Below are 16,380 nucleotides of genomic sequence, written 5' to 3' on the forward strand. Positions count from 1 at the left end.
AGCGGGGAAAAACCGAGCGCGCTCCCTGGTACGTGCCTGTATCAGCGAGCGCGGCCAGTGCCAGCGCTGGCGCTGCCTGTGCTGCGGCAGCGAGGGAAAGGCCGACCCCTCCCCAGCCCTGCCCGCGCCGGAACCCCTGACGGGAGCCGCGTTTCCCCCGAGCGCCGGGGCAACGCACCGCCCCGGGCCGCGGCCCCCGGAAGGGAGGGAGGGGCGGAAACGGTGGCGCCGCGGTTGCTGCGGGGCGGGGGCAATGCTGGCGGCGGGGCGCCGGGTGGCCTGCGCCGTCTCCGGCGGGGTGGACAGCGCCGTGGCCGCCCTTCTGCTGCGCCGCCGAGGTGGGTGCGTGGGTGGGTGAGGGCGCCGGGGCCGGGCGCTGCCCTCCGCCGGCGCTGCGGCGGCCACCTCCCGGCCCACTCCCGGTCCTCCTGCCCGGCCGCTCCCCGCGCTGCTGAGTCCGGCCGGCGCCTCCCCGCGCCCCCCACCTCCTCCGGCGGGTGGAACAGCCCTCCCGGGGCAGGGCAGCTCGGGGAGCCGGGCGGTCTGGGGGGCGGCAGGAGTGAGTGGGGAGGGAGGGGATGGGGGGAGCGCGGAGTTGGGGAGTACCGTCGTGTTGGGTGGCCAGAAGAGCTTGTTTTGGCGTTAGCTGTAGAAAAACCAGTCATGCGATAACCGTACTGTAAAGCTCAGCAGGGTGTTTGCTTAGTACAGGAGCAGCATCTTCTGACAGAAGGAGTTACTCCAGCGGGTCTTGAAAAACACAGGTTTTGGGGTCCAGGCTGTAAGAATTTCACTTTATAAGTCGTTCTTACCTTCATTTCATAGGCTACCAGGTGACAGGCGTCTTCATGAAAAACTGGGACCCTCTGGATGAGCAAGGAGCTTGTTCCATTGACAGAGATTGCGAAGATGCTTACCGGGTTTGTCAGAAGCTTGATATTCCTTTTCACCAGGTTTCCTACGTGAAGGAATACTGGAATGAAGTGTTCAGGTAGAAACACATTTAAAATAGATGTTCTTTCATAATATTAGTGTAGTACTGTGTTACTGTGAAAAGTAAGGATGGACAGATAATGGGCATATAAACAGATAAATGGGCAATGGCAATTTATTGCAGTATTATCAGTCCTAAGAGAAAGTACTGAAGCCTGTCAAATATCAGAGGAATTATTTTTTCTCATTCGTATTTTAGATCAGAATTTATACATTGGTTTTAATACGTTTGTTATTTTTGAAATTCATAGGAGATTTCTCCCTAGTTATTATGAGTGTGTAGCAACTGCTTTGTTGCAGCTCATTTCTTCTGCTTCCCACATACTGGCCCAACCTTACTGGGACTTGAGAAAAAAAATATTTAATGGGGCGCTGTTATTGTCTGTGTGTGTAATTTATGCAGCGCATTTTACATTAGTGTCTACTGAATCCAGTTCACCACAAAGTGATAATGAACTAGCCTCGCTTCTTTAAACTTACAACAAATTTGAAACTCTTCTCTAAAGAGGGTGTTTAGATTTTTCGGTGAATTTGTTCCACTTTAAGGGAAGAAAGTTCTACATAGGAAAAGCTGAGAGTTTTTCTTGGGAGGCACGAGAAGAAGGGAAGTGTTGGTATAACATAACTTATCTTTTATGTGCTCAACGTAAGCACATAAAAGTTCTTCCCTGATCTTCATCATCCCCCTTTAAGTAGTGCTGTTGCTACCTTGTATTAGAAGAAACAGGGATAACCTAGTTGTGCTGCTTCACATTGAAATGACATCAAGTTGAGCACTAAACTTTTGTACAGTCAGTGAAGAAAATGACCCTGTTCTGGGAAAGTTCACCCCATTTTTCCATCATGGTGTGAGAATGAATAAATGTTATCAAAACTCTTGAGGGGTGTGGAGCATCTGTAAATAACAGTGAATCAAAGATCATAGAAGATCAGCTTTTCTTTTGCTTCTTGTCTTTTATTAGCATAGTGTTCCCAAACAATCTGTTGCAAGTGTCTTGGTTTGTTTCAGAATCCTTTTTTCTTTACTGTCATCGCTGACCTTGAATTTACTTCTCCAGATCTCTCTTTAAAGGGCTATTCATCAAAAACTACTTTTTATTGAGAGAACTATTCCAGGTCTTGCCTTTCCCGTGGTTTGCGCAGTCTATTTTGGATGTTTATGTCAGAGACAGATTCAGCCAGCATCCTTCGTTGCCTTTTCTCCGGCTTTGTAGTTTATCTGAAGTGATGTGAGCCTGGCTTTATGCTGAGTCTTTTGTAAAGCTTCCAGTGCACTCTTCCAGTATTCACAAAGGACTATTGTGTTATCGTAAGAGTACAGTGCTGAGGCAGCAAGAGGGAGGCAGCTCTGGGGAGACCCAGGTCATTTAATTATTAGTATGAATTGTTGAATTCAGAACTGTTAAAAAGGAGTTAGACAAAATAAAAGATATGTTGCTTTATTTTCTACTTATGAATGTAATGTGTTACATGGTAAGGAAGAAGCAGTTGGTTCTGTTTCAGATGGTGAAAAGTAAAACCAAATGCTGATGTTCTTTTAAATCCGATCTATGCGCTCACTTCCTCTTGACTTCAGTGACTACTGAGGACAAGCAAAATAATGCAGTGATCAGGCCTTTTGATATCTCAGTGCATCACTGTATGCTGCACTGTATGCTGGTTTAATTTCATTAGTTATTATTTCAGTGTTTTCAGGCAAATAGTGCTAATCACTTTAATTACGTGACAGTGTAAAACTACAACATGACTGTGAGAAACCACTTGAATTTATTGAAGGAAAAACAAAAAAGACAGGAAAAAATCTCTATAAAATTAAGCCCCTTGTCTGCTTATGGTGGCATTATTGGAGATTAAGTTATTGCCCATTCAGCTGAGACACAGTAACTCCTGGTGTGTACTCCACTGCACTGTCACTTTGAAAAATTAAACAGGGTTGTTTAATTCTGAAAGTTAAGTATTTCATAAGAGATGAGTAGGATGTGCACAGTGGGCAGCCATGTCTCCCCTGAGGGCGTATTAATTTAATAAAAAGATGGTCACAAGATTGTGAGTGGTCATTTGACCATGTCCTCAGTGCACTTCGGAGAAAATCTTCCAAGCATTGTTTTTTACAGGTGAAAATCTAATGGGTATTTTATTTCTTACATAAAATCCTTAGTATGACTGGCTCTCAAGTTCTCATGTTGAAACAGATTGTTCGGTCTCTGATAGCATTATGCAGTGTTAGTAATGTTGATACACATTTTAATCTTTATTTTACAGTGACCTCTTAAAAGAGTATGAATTGGGAAGGACTCCTAACCCTGATATTGTGTGTAACAAGCACATCAAATTCAACTACTTCCTTCATTATGCTATGGATAACCTTGGTAAGGCATTTTCAAGTGTGTCAGTACAGTGTGTGCGCCATGGAAATGCTTAAAGGCTACAAACTCTTGAAAAGGTGGGGGAAAACATGAGTTCATATGCATGCCTAATTCACATATCTCTGTAGCAGTATTTCAATATTTGCAAAGTATTTGGTTTTAAGTTTGCTTTTACGTATAGAATCGTAGAATGGTTCAGGTTGGAAAGGACCTTTAAAGGTCATCTAGTCCAACGCCCGTGCTGTGGGTCGGGACATCTTCTGCTAGGTTAGGTTGCTTATATGTAGGAACAGATTTAATTCAGGGACATACATTGACCTGACCATTGAGTTTTACATTCTTAGGTGATCCTTAAAGTACGAAAGCACAAGTGTTGGCATGCTGATGAACAGTTTACATTATTTAAATAGCAGGAGAACAATTATTGTCAGTATAAGAGTTCTCTATAGGTTTTTCTTCCTTCATTGCTTTCTGCTTTTCTTACTGGATGTTTTTAATCCTGTTTTAAACTGCAAATGTCAAGTATGTGCCTTTGTGTTTTGTTTTTTTTTCCTTGATAGGAGCAGATGCAATTGCTACTGGGCATTATGCTAGGACCTCACTAGAGGACGAGGAAGTGTTTCAACAGAAGCATATTAAAAGACCACAAAGGCTTTTTAGAAACCGTTTTGAAGTTAGAAATAGTAAGTGGTTTCTTCATGTCATATTTCATCCTAGATATGAAAGAGAAATTTAAACTGTATTCGGTGTCACGTAATCAGGGAAGTTTGTTACCTTGCACACAATGATTACCGTTTAAACCCCAGCCTTTGTAGAAGGTTGATTGCGCAAAACAGGGGATTTACGTTACTGAAAATTACCCTGACTAGTGAAGTATTATGTTTTCTGTTTTAAGAGTTCTAATCCAGGTGCAGAGGTAAGTAAAGGCGTTTCAGTAGTAATCAACATGCTGGAGGAGCTGTAATGTGGATTCAGGAGACAGGGCTATCTTCTATACCCTGGAGAAGTATTTCAAGAAATCTTTATCAGTATTTCCATGACTTACATAAAATTTTCTTTTTTAATGTTTCTTCTATTTTAGGGAATGTGTCCTTTGGCTATTCAGTATGTGGTATAGATAGAACTCATCATGGGGGTATGCTTAAGTGGAATTTTAGAATTAATGCTTTGAAACATTAAAATTAATAACATACTTTTATACAGTGATTGGATTGTATATTATTTTACTGGAAAAAATAGATTCTCTTTCAGTAATTGAACTATTCTGCCTTATTTCTCTGTTCTCCTATAGAAGCCTGGTTTTCCCAGGTAGATCAAGGTTCTGCCTACATTGCAATTGAAAAGTGCAAGTGCAGCATGTGCAGACATTTGTAAGGCTACGATTCTCAGGTCAGCAAAGGTACTAGTAGCAGCAATGCAGGTTTTGCTCTTCACTTTAGTAGTCTGTCTGTGGCTGTACATAATCGGAGGTTGATATCAGCACCACAGTGGTTCTCTTGTTATCAGTGCCAAAGCCAGCTTGATGAATGCTGTTTTGGGTATGTCTCTGCATGGGACTATCACAGCTTGGATGGCAATGTAGGGATTTCCCAAATAGCTCTGCAGTGGGCCATAATGCAGTGAAGTAACTCAGATGAAGCTCTGATGTATAATGAGAAGCATGCTCTACCCAGAGGGAAAGAAACTTGCAAACTACCACTATGCAAAGCTGCCACAGTGATGTTTTTGTATTACAGCTTCCCCACTTTCATTTGTTTGTTCTGAACTTAAAGGGGTTTATTTGTTTTTATTTCTGGAAAGTTGAAATGGCCCCAGTCTCTACTTGTGACAGACTGTGATTCACAGTTGTAGTATTTTGTGATGTTCTAAACAGGCTTCCTCCCCTGTTACTGAGATTTTGTATTATTAGTTGTGACTGAACTATTGGCCTGTAGTTAGTGTTTGTTTGAGTCAAGAAACACATAAGTAGAGTTTGTACAACAGCAGAGCTATTAGCTCTAAAAAGAGAGTGGACAGAACATGACTGAAAAACTATACCAATTTTATTTCATCTGGGCAATTGGGAGACTTCATCCATTTTAAAGAAAAAAGTCAAATCTCCTCTCTGAGCACTGGGAACAACTCTGCTGATCATTCAAATAATTGATTTATAGCAGGGTGATTTCAGGGCAAAACTGAATGTCTTTTTGAAGAACAGTATACTCTAAGATATTTGAGTCTTCATTCTCTCTTTCATATGAAACGTGAAAATTGTTTTCATTTTTCATATTGTTGGTGCTCTTGCCAATGACACATGCAGTATTGTAATAGATGGGGCAGTGTAAGACCTTGTAAGATTCTGTGTTGTACCACATCAGAATCTTTTCTTCTACATCTTTTTAGTGGTGAGAAAATACCCAAACATTTTCAGTTAGATTTTGAAAAACCTGAAAAATACTGTCTTTAACATATATTTGGAAATAAGAAAACCAAAATGTTGTTTGTCAAACAAAATACTAAAGGAAGTTGAACTATTAAAGGAAGTTATATTGAGATGCTTTGTGTGTTCTGCACTTTGCAGCTGTGAAACTCCTTCAAGGGGCTGACCTCTTTAAGGACCAGACCTTCTTCCTCAGTCAGATCTCGCAGGATGCTTTGAAGAAAACCATTTTCCCTTTAGGGGATTTAACAAAAAGTTTTGTAAAGAAGATAGCAGCGGAACATGGCCTTCATCACGTGCTAAAGAAAAAAGAGGCATGGTAACACTTAAACTCTTGATTTGTATTTGTCTCCAAAATAGACTTTCCTGAACTTTTTCAACTTTAATCCGTGGTAACTCGTCTGTTTCCGAGCACCATAATAGAATAGGCTGGGAAGCAGTTTTATAGCTGTCTGCTTACTTAAAAGTACTTTTATGAGCTTTTGGTTAGTTGTGTATTTTAGCTTGCAGGTGATTTGTCTGCCAGTGTATCTCTGAAGAACTAAGGTGAAGGTGAATGTGTTATGATGCTGTGAGCCTTAAGGGAAAGCATTCTGTATCACAGTAGGTGAGAAGCCTTTGGTCTTTATTCTCTGTAGCTTTAAAGGCTTCCTCACTATAATTGGTTTTCTGTGTCTTTATAGAAATTGGATAATTCTGGTTTTCCACAGTTGCTCTTTTAAAAAAAAGTTCTGTGTCTCTGAGAACTAACGCTTCATGAGCTGATCCTAAAAAAAAATGTAATGCAGGCAGCAGTTGTATTGCTGGCGCTGTCTTTGTCGCTTTTAATGTTTATATTCGTCCACTGTAAATGGGTGTTTGAAGAATGTAGACAGTAACTGAAGGGAAAAGGAAAGCCTATTTGGTTTTGAAAGTTTTGTCCAAGAGATACACCATTGCTGTATAATTTGTGTTACTTTTGTACTTTAGTCTGAGACTTCTGTCTTTAATGTGCATACAATATAGTCACCAAGGTTAATGTATTTATTTATTGATCATGTGTCCTATTTCCTATTATTTCTCTTCTGTGCTTACGGCTTCCACTGATGCTGTATAGAATTAGTTTACTGTGTTGGAGCAGGTGTTGTGGTTTTGTTTATTTTATGAGATGCCTAGCATAGTTTGGGATACACAGGGGGCAATAAGAATCCATCTTGGACAGATTCTTAATAGATGTTTTTCTCTGCTTTTACGGATTCAATACCACGTTTCCTTTTCAGAGTATGGGAGTCTGTTTCATTGGTGAAAGAAACTTTGAAAATTTCCTTCTTGAGGTGAGCAACATTAAATCTATGACAATCTTTATGTTCTGTTCTGGTTTTCAGTAGCAATTTATAACACTGTCTACGGAACAATCTCCCAACAGCTTGTGGCCCACACTAAGTAGCAATGTCCCATCTCCCTTTGCAGTCCCAAGCCTACCCAGAAGCTAATGCCAACAGCCTGTAGGAAGTATCTTGCCCCTCCACCAGTGAACAGTCAGTCACTTTCTGTAGCAAAAGGAGTGTGTGAACTTGCACTTCTGTGCCTGCCAGGTCTGACAAGTGGTTGGGATATGAGAAGGGCAAATGGCTGAATCCTGCTTTTCCCTGGCATAAGTGAGGATGGGGGGAGGGAAGCTCAGAATTACTGCTGACAGGGACTGCCCTTCCTACTTTTCTCTCTAAAGCAGCATCAGGGAAGAGGCAATAAGCTGCCTGGGCAGAGTTTGTTTCTTGAAAAGTTATTTTCCAACTTCAAGAGAACGTAGCGACAGAACCTGAAATGTACTGTGAGGTTTTTTTGGGCAATCTTGTGACTTAAACAATTCTCTTCCTATTTTGTAGTATTTAGAACCTCAACCGGGTAACTTTGTTTCCATTGAAGATAAGAAGGTGATGGGAACACACAAAGGTAATTGGCTAACCCACCTTAATAACTGCTTTTAGATAAATGGAGCAATACTGCTTGTATTTGGAGGAACAAGTTTTGTGAAATTCCAAACCAGTCTACAGGTTTTTCCCAGTGTGATAACACTAATAATCATGGAAAACTTGCTTTATGCAATAGTAGAGCCTTGAACTACAACTGATTCTTGATTGTTTGTTCCATGTTGCAAGAAAGTAAATTATGATTATTAGAGTTACTGTGTTGATACTAAGCGGTTGTTAATTTAAGACCAAGAGACCACTGTTCATTTAATTCTTTCAAAATGACTGTACTTCGGTTCCGGATTCTTGAGTACCTAATCTTTGCAGAAAAAAACACAGCACGCACCTCAGTGATGCAAAGTAGGACCTCGCCAAACATGGGCAGCTTGCCTTTGCCTTTTGTTGTGTGTGTCCTTCCTTTGCTCTCCTCAGTTCTAGCTGCCAGACTGAGTTCCTCTCCCAAGTAATTTGTGGAAGTAGGATATTCTACTAGTACATACAAGTAAGGGAAACTGGTAAGACTGAGTAGTAGCAAAACCACAAATTGAAGGTGAAATAAAGAAATGTTTGTCTTTTATAAACCCTAAGAATACCACAGTTGAAATGGATTAGTTTGAAATCATGTGCTTCAGGTACAGTTGAAAACGTTCAACTAGATGTTAGTTTAGTTTGTGATTGGCACACTTCTCTAAGACAACTTGGTTTGTTATTCTTTGTTTAGTGGTAAAGTTTTGGGGAAATTATTTTAACATCTTTTTCTGAAAGTAAAAGATTAAAAGTTGCTTGCAGCATTACATTTTCATATTTCTTTAGGTTGGTTCCTCTATACAATAGGCCAGAGGGCTAGACTAGCAGGCCTGAAGGATGCTTGGTTTGTTGTAGACAAAGATGCCAGCACCGGAGATGTCTTTGTGGTGAGTTAATTAACACTGTTATTGCAAATGACTAATGCAAGCATTTTGTGACTCCTGCTGTACAGAATGTGATTCTAACCTGGGCAGAATTCTTGGCTTTCCTCTTGGGGGAAACAAGAACCAACTAGTGCAGCATCAGCAGATTTGAAACATCTTGTCCAAACTGGCTTTTCTTGAGTAGAAAATTGTATTAGATTTTGGCATAGAACTTTTCCAAACACAGGGCAAATACTGAAAAGAATCAGTCAATCTACTGAGCTCTCGTTTTCTACTCTAAAACATGAGGTTTTTATTGTAGTTATTATGACACAGTATATAAAATGTGTATTATCTTGGTTTACTATGTATTGCTACTTTCTTTTTCTGGTAAAAGAAGTAGTAGCCAGTAATACAGTTTTATCATTTTGAAAATATATATATAATACTGCAAATAATTGGTGTGTTAGTGACTAATCATAGGAGATGACTGGGAGTTCTGCAGCTTGCTAGCATTGTTAATGTTTCGTGCTGTTGACACAGTTGTTATTATTTGATACTGATGTGATCATAATGAGGTGTTCTGCTACTTGTTGATATGCCTGGGGGGAAAAATCATAATCAAATGAGAGCTGAGAGGAAATGGGCAGGATCGCTGAGAAATTTTCTTTGTGCCCTACAGTAAGGTTGTGTGTGTGTGACGCCTTTGTTGGGGAGGTGTTGAGAAATTGGACAAGAGGGAGGCAGCATCTTGTTGAGGTAGGATAAAGAAAGTAGTAGATATCTGAACTCAGCCCGAAGAAGGCAGAAATATGGTTGGAGGAAGAAGAATACAAGAAGTGACATGACTCTGAGATGTAGAAGACTGATAAATAATTCAGGTTTGCTTTAACCTGTTTTTTTCATTGAAGGCTGCCACCTGGAAGCTGATTAAGTGCTAGTAAATTCTTGCTTTCTTACTCATTTTGCCTTTACTTTACAAGTTATACGCTCTCTGGCAAAAATATCAGCATTAAATAAATATTGCATTTTAAGGCACCATCAACAGATCACCCTGCTTTGTACAGAGACCTGTTGCGGACAAACCGAGTGCACTGGATAGCAGAGGAACCTCCTGCAGCGCTCGTTAGAGAGAAGATGATGGAATGTCATTTCAGGTTTCGGCACCAGATGGCATTGGGTAATTAAACCTTGTTTTGTTTTTTATTTTACTCAGTTTGTGAAACTGTGGTAGTGTATTCAGTGTAGTTTTGCAGAAATAGTTGAAATGTTCTGGCTTTCCTTTCTGTTTCTGTAGTGTCTTTGTAAAACAGTTCTGTGTACTGGTATCTTGACTTATGTCTGTTTAACCTACTGATGAATGTTTTTCCTTTTAATATGAACATAAGGATTAACTGGCAGGTGTTTGGCCATTTTCTGCTCTAGTGTCTTGTGTGCTGACTCTAAACCAAGATGGGAGTGTGTGGGTGACACTAGTGAAGCCAGCAAGAGCTATCACACCTGGGCAGGTAAGTTATTAGAAGTTATTTTCTTTCATTTTTTATATTTTGGCTTATCTGGCTAATAAGAGAGAGTAGTGTTTTTATTAGTTAGAGCAAAATTATTTGCATGTGAGAGCAGTTAGCTCTATTTTGTCTATTCATCAGCTATTTTGAAGGAGATAAATTGTTTCTAGTTTTAAATGGTCTGTTGTTATCCATATAGACTGAGAAACTGGCTTACAAGCTTCAGAAATAGATGAAAACATGTCTGGTAATCAGTTGTGTATGCAGAAATGGAAGATGATGTTGTCTTCAAGAAACAGATCTGAAAAGGCATTAGTTTGGTAATTGGCTGCTTAACATGGTTTTGGTGTTCAAATTTGTTTAGTGAGGATCTATGTCCAGTGAATTTCATTGTCCTGGAACAATACTGAAAAGGGGTACTGTGTAGTGATGCCTTTTAAAACTGCTAATATAAAAGTACTCCACCACATCATAAACCAGAGTTCTCAAAAATTTCCTGTGTGCCCTCTCCCAGCACACATTCTACCCTCCCTCTGCCTCCCCAAAACTTGGGGGCCCGTGGAACACATCAGGAGGCGAATTGTCTGAGAGCTGTTTGTAACAGAGAGAGAGATGCGCTTAAGAGAAGTGAGCTGAGCTGAGAAGATGAAGTTCACGACAGAATTTCCCCTAACATGCTTATATTTATACTCGCATGAGCCAACAGATCCTACATGGCTTTTTTCCTTTTTTGATTGTTTTTTGGAGATCTGATCAGAACAAATGTAAATGAATAAACTCACTGTCCAGCAGGTCTGGCACAGCCTGCAGTTGCTCACCATGCCATTTGCAGCTGCTGAAAAGACTCCCCCTGTGTTTATCTCTTAGTTTGCTGTCTTCTACAAGGGCGATGAGTGCTTGGGCAGTGGGAAGATCCTGAGGATGGGCCCGTCGGTGTATACCATGCAACAGGGCAAAAACCGGGAGGAGGGTCCAAAGAAGGAAGAGATTGACAAGATAGAACCAGTAACGTAACACAGGAGTTTGTTTATTGAAGGACTTTGGAGAATTTGCTGCCTGAGAATAATAAAGACAATAATAAATATTTTTTTGTTGATCTGTATGTTCTAAAGGTCAGTTGACCATCGTGTCTCAGCTCTTGACTGTTAGCACTGAACACGTTTAAAACTAAAGCCAGTTTGGTACAATTTTACTGGATTGGTTGGTGATATTTATGTTAATACGTATCAAGGGATGTTTTAAAGTTGTTCTCTAGTAGTAGGTACACATACAAGAATTTTAATATAAAAATCATGTCTGAAATCATAAATCTATCTTTTATGCGTAAGTGAAATACTTTTTTTCTTACTTGAAGATACCTGTCTCTAGGTAAAGTACATATATTGTTTTATAGTAAATGTATGTTTCTGCTTTGAACTCTGGAAAAGGAATGAATGATATTTAAGTTCAGGATTTTAAATGAACTCTAAGCAACAGATATTTATTTTTCATTTGATATAGTTTTATAAGAAATGCTTTAGATTCTTAAGATGTATTAAGTAGTGGTTACAGGTGTTTACATAATTCAGAATTACAAATCTAGTGGCTTAAAAACAGCATTGATAGTTGAATTTTTCACACAACTGACTCATTTTTTGTTAACTGCTGAGGGCAGAGGCTATTTCTTTTGTCCCTGGAGAAGAGAATGCATTATCATGCTTCAGCAAAATGCAAATTCATATGCATTTCTGTATTATATAGCAAACTTAATATAAACCTGATAATAACTGTATCTTGGATCATGCCATGTGTCAAAATGGAGTGGTATTAGGAAGAGCTGAATACCCCTGTCCAAATTATCCACAGTTATAAGGATTGAGTGTGTGTTGAGGACACTGAAAGCTTAAAATAAAACTTTTATTACAGCAAGTCAACAAAAATGAAGTCCTGTCTTTCAGCACAGTAGTAGAAGGTAACTTTCACTGAAGTCCCGCTATGCAGGAGCAGGACTTTTCAGATGGGTGTAGAATTTTGAGATTTGCTTCCAGTTTGGGCTGTAGGAAAGCTGTACCATGAACAGATCTTTTCAGCAGATCTGAAGGCTTGGATTACAGGTAGCCTTCTGTCCTTTTCTGTTGTCTTAGATACTAAGAATTCCTTTTATTCCTTCTTGTAAGAAAAGTAAAGGGTAGTCTGTCTTCTCCAAAGTATGGAAATAGAAGGGGGAGAAGACACTCTTCAGGGTCAACCTGCTAGTCTGTCTCTAAAACACAGTTCAGAGAACCCTATGGAAAAACCCTGGACTGTTAAAATCTTACATATTTGACATTACAGTAAATCTGTTTGAGAGAGGAAGAAAGCCATCCTTTTTCACCAGTGCCAAAATCAATTCAATTTAGAAGCCTGTCTTCAGGGCGTGTATCCGTGCACAGGTTAACTGTAAAGACTATTCGTGCTTCATGTCAACTCCTGGTCTGTGTTAGGTTAGTTGTGTTACGGGTCCTGGTCATGACTTTTATGTGTTTTTCATAGTGTTTTCCTTATCTTTCCTGAAACTTTTGTCTTTGCAAAATGTGGAATTAATTACAAAGGAGTTAATGCTCCATGTTTTCCTCATCTGAGTTTTCCAGTAAATGTTCCAATTAAAATCTTCACAAATGTTTTGTGTTATACTAGTGTGGTTTTATTATTACTTCATCTCACAACACTCTCAGGTATGTTTGTTGTTTGATACTGTATTGGTAGAGGCAGGTTCAACTGTGAGGGCATGAAAAAGGACATAGCCATTTCTCTGTCTTCAAAATTCTCTTCCTTTTACAATTCACAGAGTTGCAGTGGTTGGCAGGGACCTCTGGATATCATCTAGTCCAACTCCACTGCTCAAAGCAGGGGTAACTAGAGCAGGTTGCTCAGGGCTATGTTGTCAGGTTTTGAATATCTCCAAGGATGGAGATTCCACAACCTGCCTTGGTAAGGTCCGCTCAGTCCTCCCCTTCTCAAAGCTGAACAAAACCAGCTATCTTAGCTTCTCTTTGTATGACACATGCTCTAATCCCCCCATCCTCAGCTCCTCCATATCTGTGTCAGGAGGTTATCAGCACTCCAGAGACCTCCTGGACTGCTTGTGCCTTTCATTGTTGTCCCTCCAGCAGGTATCGGAGGGGTTTAAGTCCTTGATTCTCCCAGGTATCAAGTGATAGGACGAGAGGAAATGGCCTCAAGTTGCGCCAGGGGAGGTTTAGATTGGATATCAGGAAAAATTTATTCACCGAAAGGGTTGTCAAGCACTGGAACAGGCTGCCCAGGGAAGTGGTGGAATCACCATCCCTAGAGGTATTTAAAAGACGTGTAGATGTGGTGCTTAGGGACATGGTTTAGTGGTGGACTTGGCAGTGTTAGGTTAGCAGTTGGACTTTATGATCTTAAAGGTCTTTTCCAACTAAAATGATTCTATGATTCTATAATTCTTCAAGCTGGGTCCCCTCTGAAGGATGGAGCACCTAATATGGAGGGTGCATAGCAAAGCGAGTCTCCTGGTTGGTCTCCAAAAGCACGTGACTCTCTTACCACTCACATTTATGGTACTGTCCCCTGCTCCCCCGCCCCCTCCCAAAAAGGCTGAAGTCACCTCAGCTGTAAGCCAGTCTCAGTGGGAACTGCCACCAGAGGTGATGCCCTTCCATCTTCTGCCTGCTGATCCTGACACTAACGAGCATTTCTTCAGCTTCTCCAGAGGTCTGGTGAGCTGGAAGCCAGGAAGAAGCTTCTGACGGCAAGAGGCTGTTCAAGGGAAGGAGGCAAGTGTGAAAAGCTGATGTGGAATGATGCTAACGTGGGAACATTGCATGTGGGCTGGGGAGGTTGGAGCCAACTGATTTGTCAGATGAGCATGGATCAGAGAAAATCAGGTTGAAACTGCAGCTTTCTCTGAATGCCTTAGATGCTGGTTTCTTTAGACAAAGCCAGAGTAGTTTCTCCAAGCAAAGCAGAACCAACAGCCCTGACTACTCCCAAGGCCAAAAAACCTCCAAACCCCAACAGCTAAGCAAACAAAAAAGATTTGCTCTCCCTGTGAGAAATGAACTTCACAGGGAGAAAAATGGCTGAGGGGAAAGGTGCTGGCCTTCTGGCCTGGGAAAACGTGGGTGTTAATGAGCATCGTGACAGCACGCACAGTTGGGAGGTGATGGTGACAGGAGATGGAGATAAGAGGATGTCCTACTGATGAGGAACATACTAGCAACCATACACAGTTTATGGTTAGCATTTTTAAAAAGCTTCCCCTGCATTTATATGTATTTAAAAGCTTTAATTAATTAAACACAATGAAATTATCCATCATAAATGCAGTAACCACCCCAACGTTGCATGCTCGGGTGGTGCAGCGAAGCAGCATGCCATTTCCAGATTCAGCACCAGGAGGCACCAGGACATCACGTTCATCCCTCCCAGCCCTGCACAACTCATGGCTGGGAGGTGGTGACTGTAGGAACATGCAACCGTAGTTGTGAATTTTTTCCTTTTTTTTTTTTTTTTTTTTGAATTTTGCTGAGCCAATACATTGGAACAATTGTCACTTGGTGGGTTTGCTCAAGTCAGGGAGAAAGCCACACTGTCACTTCAGCACACTGATGAGCTGGCTGAGAAGCAGCAGCTTTTTGGAGCCTATGAGACAGGCCAGTGACAGCCCTGGCAGGAGGGCAAACATGGTGTTATTCAGAGAACAGGTCCTGCCCATCCTCTGTCCCCAGCACCGTGCAGTGCTGGTCGTTTGCTGTCATGGTCACTCTTAAAATTCATTTTGCTCTTGAATGGCTGGAGGTAAAAAGGACTTTCTTTTTTTTTTTTTTTTTGAGAACAAGCACCAGATTCTTACACTTTGGGTGTATGAGGAGTCAAACACTAACTTCTGGGTTTGCTTTGCTGAATCTCTAGGATTTTTTTTTCTTTTCTAAAATGTCTTACATTTTACTAAATGTATAACCTCAACTAGAGAAACTTAATGGAAAATATTAATGAGCTCCTCATTCTATGCAATTTTCAGCATATAGAGTAATTTCTTCAATATAAAGGAGCTTCAAACTTGATCTGAAAATTTAGAGGTCCTTGCAACAGTGAAATACATGGAGAGATTCCCCTGAATCAGACCTTACCTGGAGAGAGGAAATTTGCCCACGGGCCTGCCCCGTTCTGGGCTTTGATAACTCAGTGGCACCATTCCCATTCAGTAGCATCAGCTTGTGAGGCTGCTCCCAGGAAAACACCAGCCTTGTGTTTACAGCACATCAGTTCCTGGGGGGGGAGAAAAAGCAACAGGAGCCCTACTTCCAGCAAGAATTCTTGTCAAGAGAAAAGTGACCCAACTGCTCCATCCTGGATTTCTCCAGTAGTGCTGTGGAGGCTCATGATGGAAGCTCCTCTGGTGCTTTGTGTTCCTGCAGGGCTCCTGGCTTTGTCTTGGCGTTGCAATGAGCTGGACGTGCTCTGCAAGCGGTGTCGGCGGTAGCTGTTACCCAACAGCTCTGGCGGATGAGCCATGTGGGTTGTCCTGCCACACTTCAAGTTGGACTCTTGGACAAATGGCGCATTCTTCTTTTTCTTCTTTTGCTCTGAGAAAGCCCCTAGCTAGGAAAGAGGAGACTTGGAGATATGCAGCATCAACTAGATTGGAGACAGCTGTTTCACCCCTCCATGCATCCAATTCCCTTTATGATTTCAATGAAATTTGGTCAGAACAGAGATGAGAGGTTCAGTCATGTCCTCCAGAGCAGGGAAGTTGCCCTGTGGGCTCCTCTCCCCTGGGGCAGGTGCTGTAGAGATTCCCTCTCTCTATCTCCCAGGCTGCTGCTTTCTCCAGGGCTGATGAACACCAGCATAGCAGGGAAATCCTGGACCGTGCCCATTGCTCCCTGCAAGGCAGCAGGAGAGCCTGAGGAGCTAGAACCAGCAATGTAACTTTTCTTCTCTCCTTTGAAGGACTTCAGGGAAATTTGCATCTAAAAAAAAAAAAAGGATGAGTAGCAACACAGATCTCTTTGGCAACCTGTACATCACAAAGGCTGCTACCCAGCCCTGCTGCAGCTCCTGCCTGATGGCAGAGCAAACTCAGCCCGTCTGGTACAGCTTCGTTACACTGGATGGGACTTTGTGTAAAATTATAAACATCAAAGAAGGATGTATTATAAACATAAAAAGGACTGGTATACAAAAATGAGATTACTAGATGTGAAGCATCTGGTGGATTTAGGTTTGGTGCTGGATTAAAGGTAGTTTTTATTT

At 41.3% G+C, this 16,380-nt stretch overlaps 1 protein-coding gene across 1 annotated transcript; it reads left to right on the forward strand.

The window, feature by feature from the left end:
• The first annotated feature begins 231 nt into the window (after positions 1 to 231).
• On the forward strand, positions 232 to 12,761 carry TRMU (tRNA mitochondrial 2-thiouridylase). The gene is made up of 11 exons (XM_068401219.1): positions 232 to 338; positions 826 to 991; positions 3,256 to 3,362; positions 3,920 to 4,042; positions 5,920 to 6,092; positions 7,038 to 7,091; positions 7,644 to 7,710; positions 8,541 to 8,641; positions 9,653 to 9,797; positions 10,043 to 10,125; positions 10,990 to 12,761. Exons 1-11 carry the CDS (start codon positions 254 to 256, stop codon positions 11,134 to 11,136), a joined length of 1,251 nt encoding a protein of 416 aa, XP_068257320.1. The 5' UTR covers positions 232 to 253; the 3' UTR covers positions 11,137 to 12,761.
• Positions 12,762 to 16,380: the final 3,619 nt, after the last annotated feature.

The sequence above is a fragment of the Nyctibius grandis genome, chromosome 5, assembly GCF_013368605.1.
Source record: "Nyctibius grandis isolate bNycGra1 chromosome 5, bNycGra1.pri, whole genome shotgun sequence".
Lineage (NCBI taxonomy): Eukaryota > Metazoa > Chordata > Aves > Nyctibiiformes > Nyctibiidae > Nyctibius > Nyctibius grandis.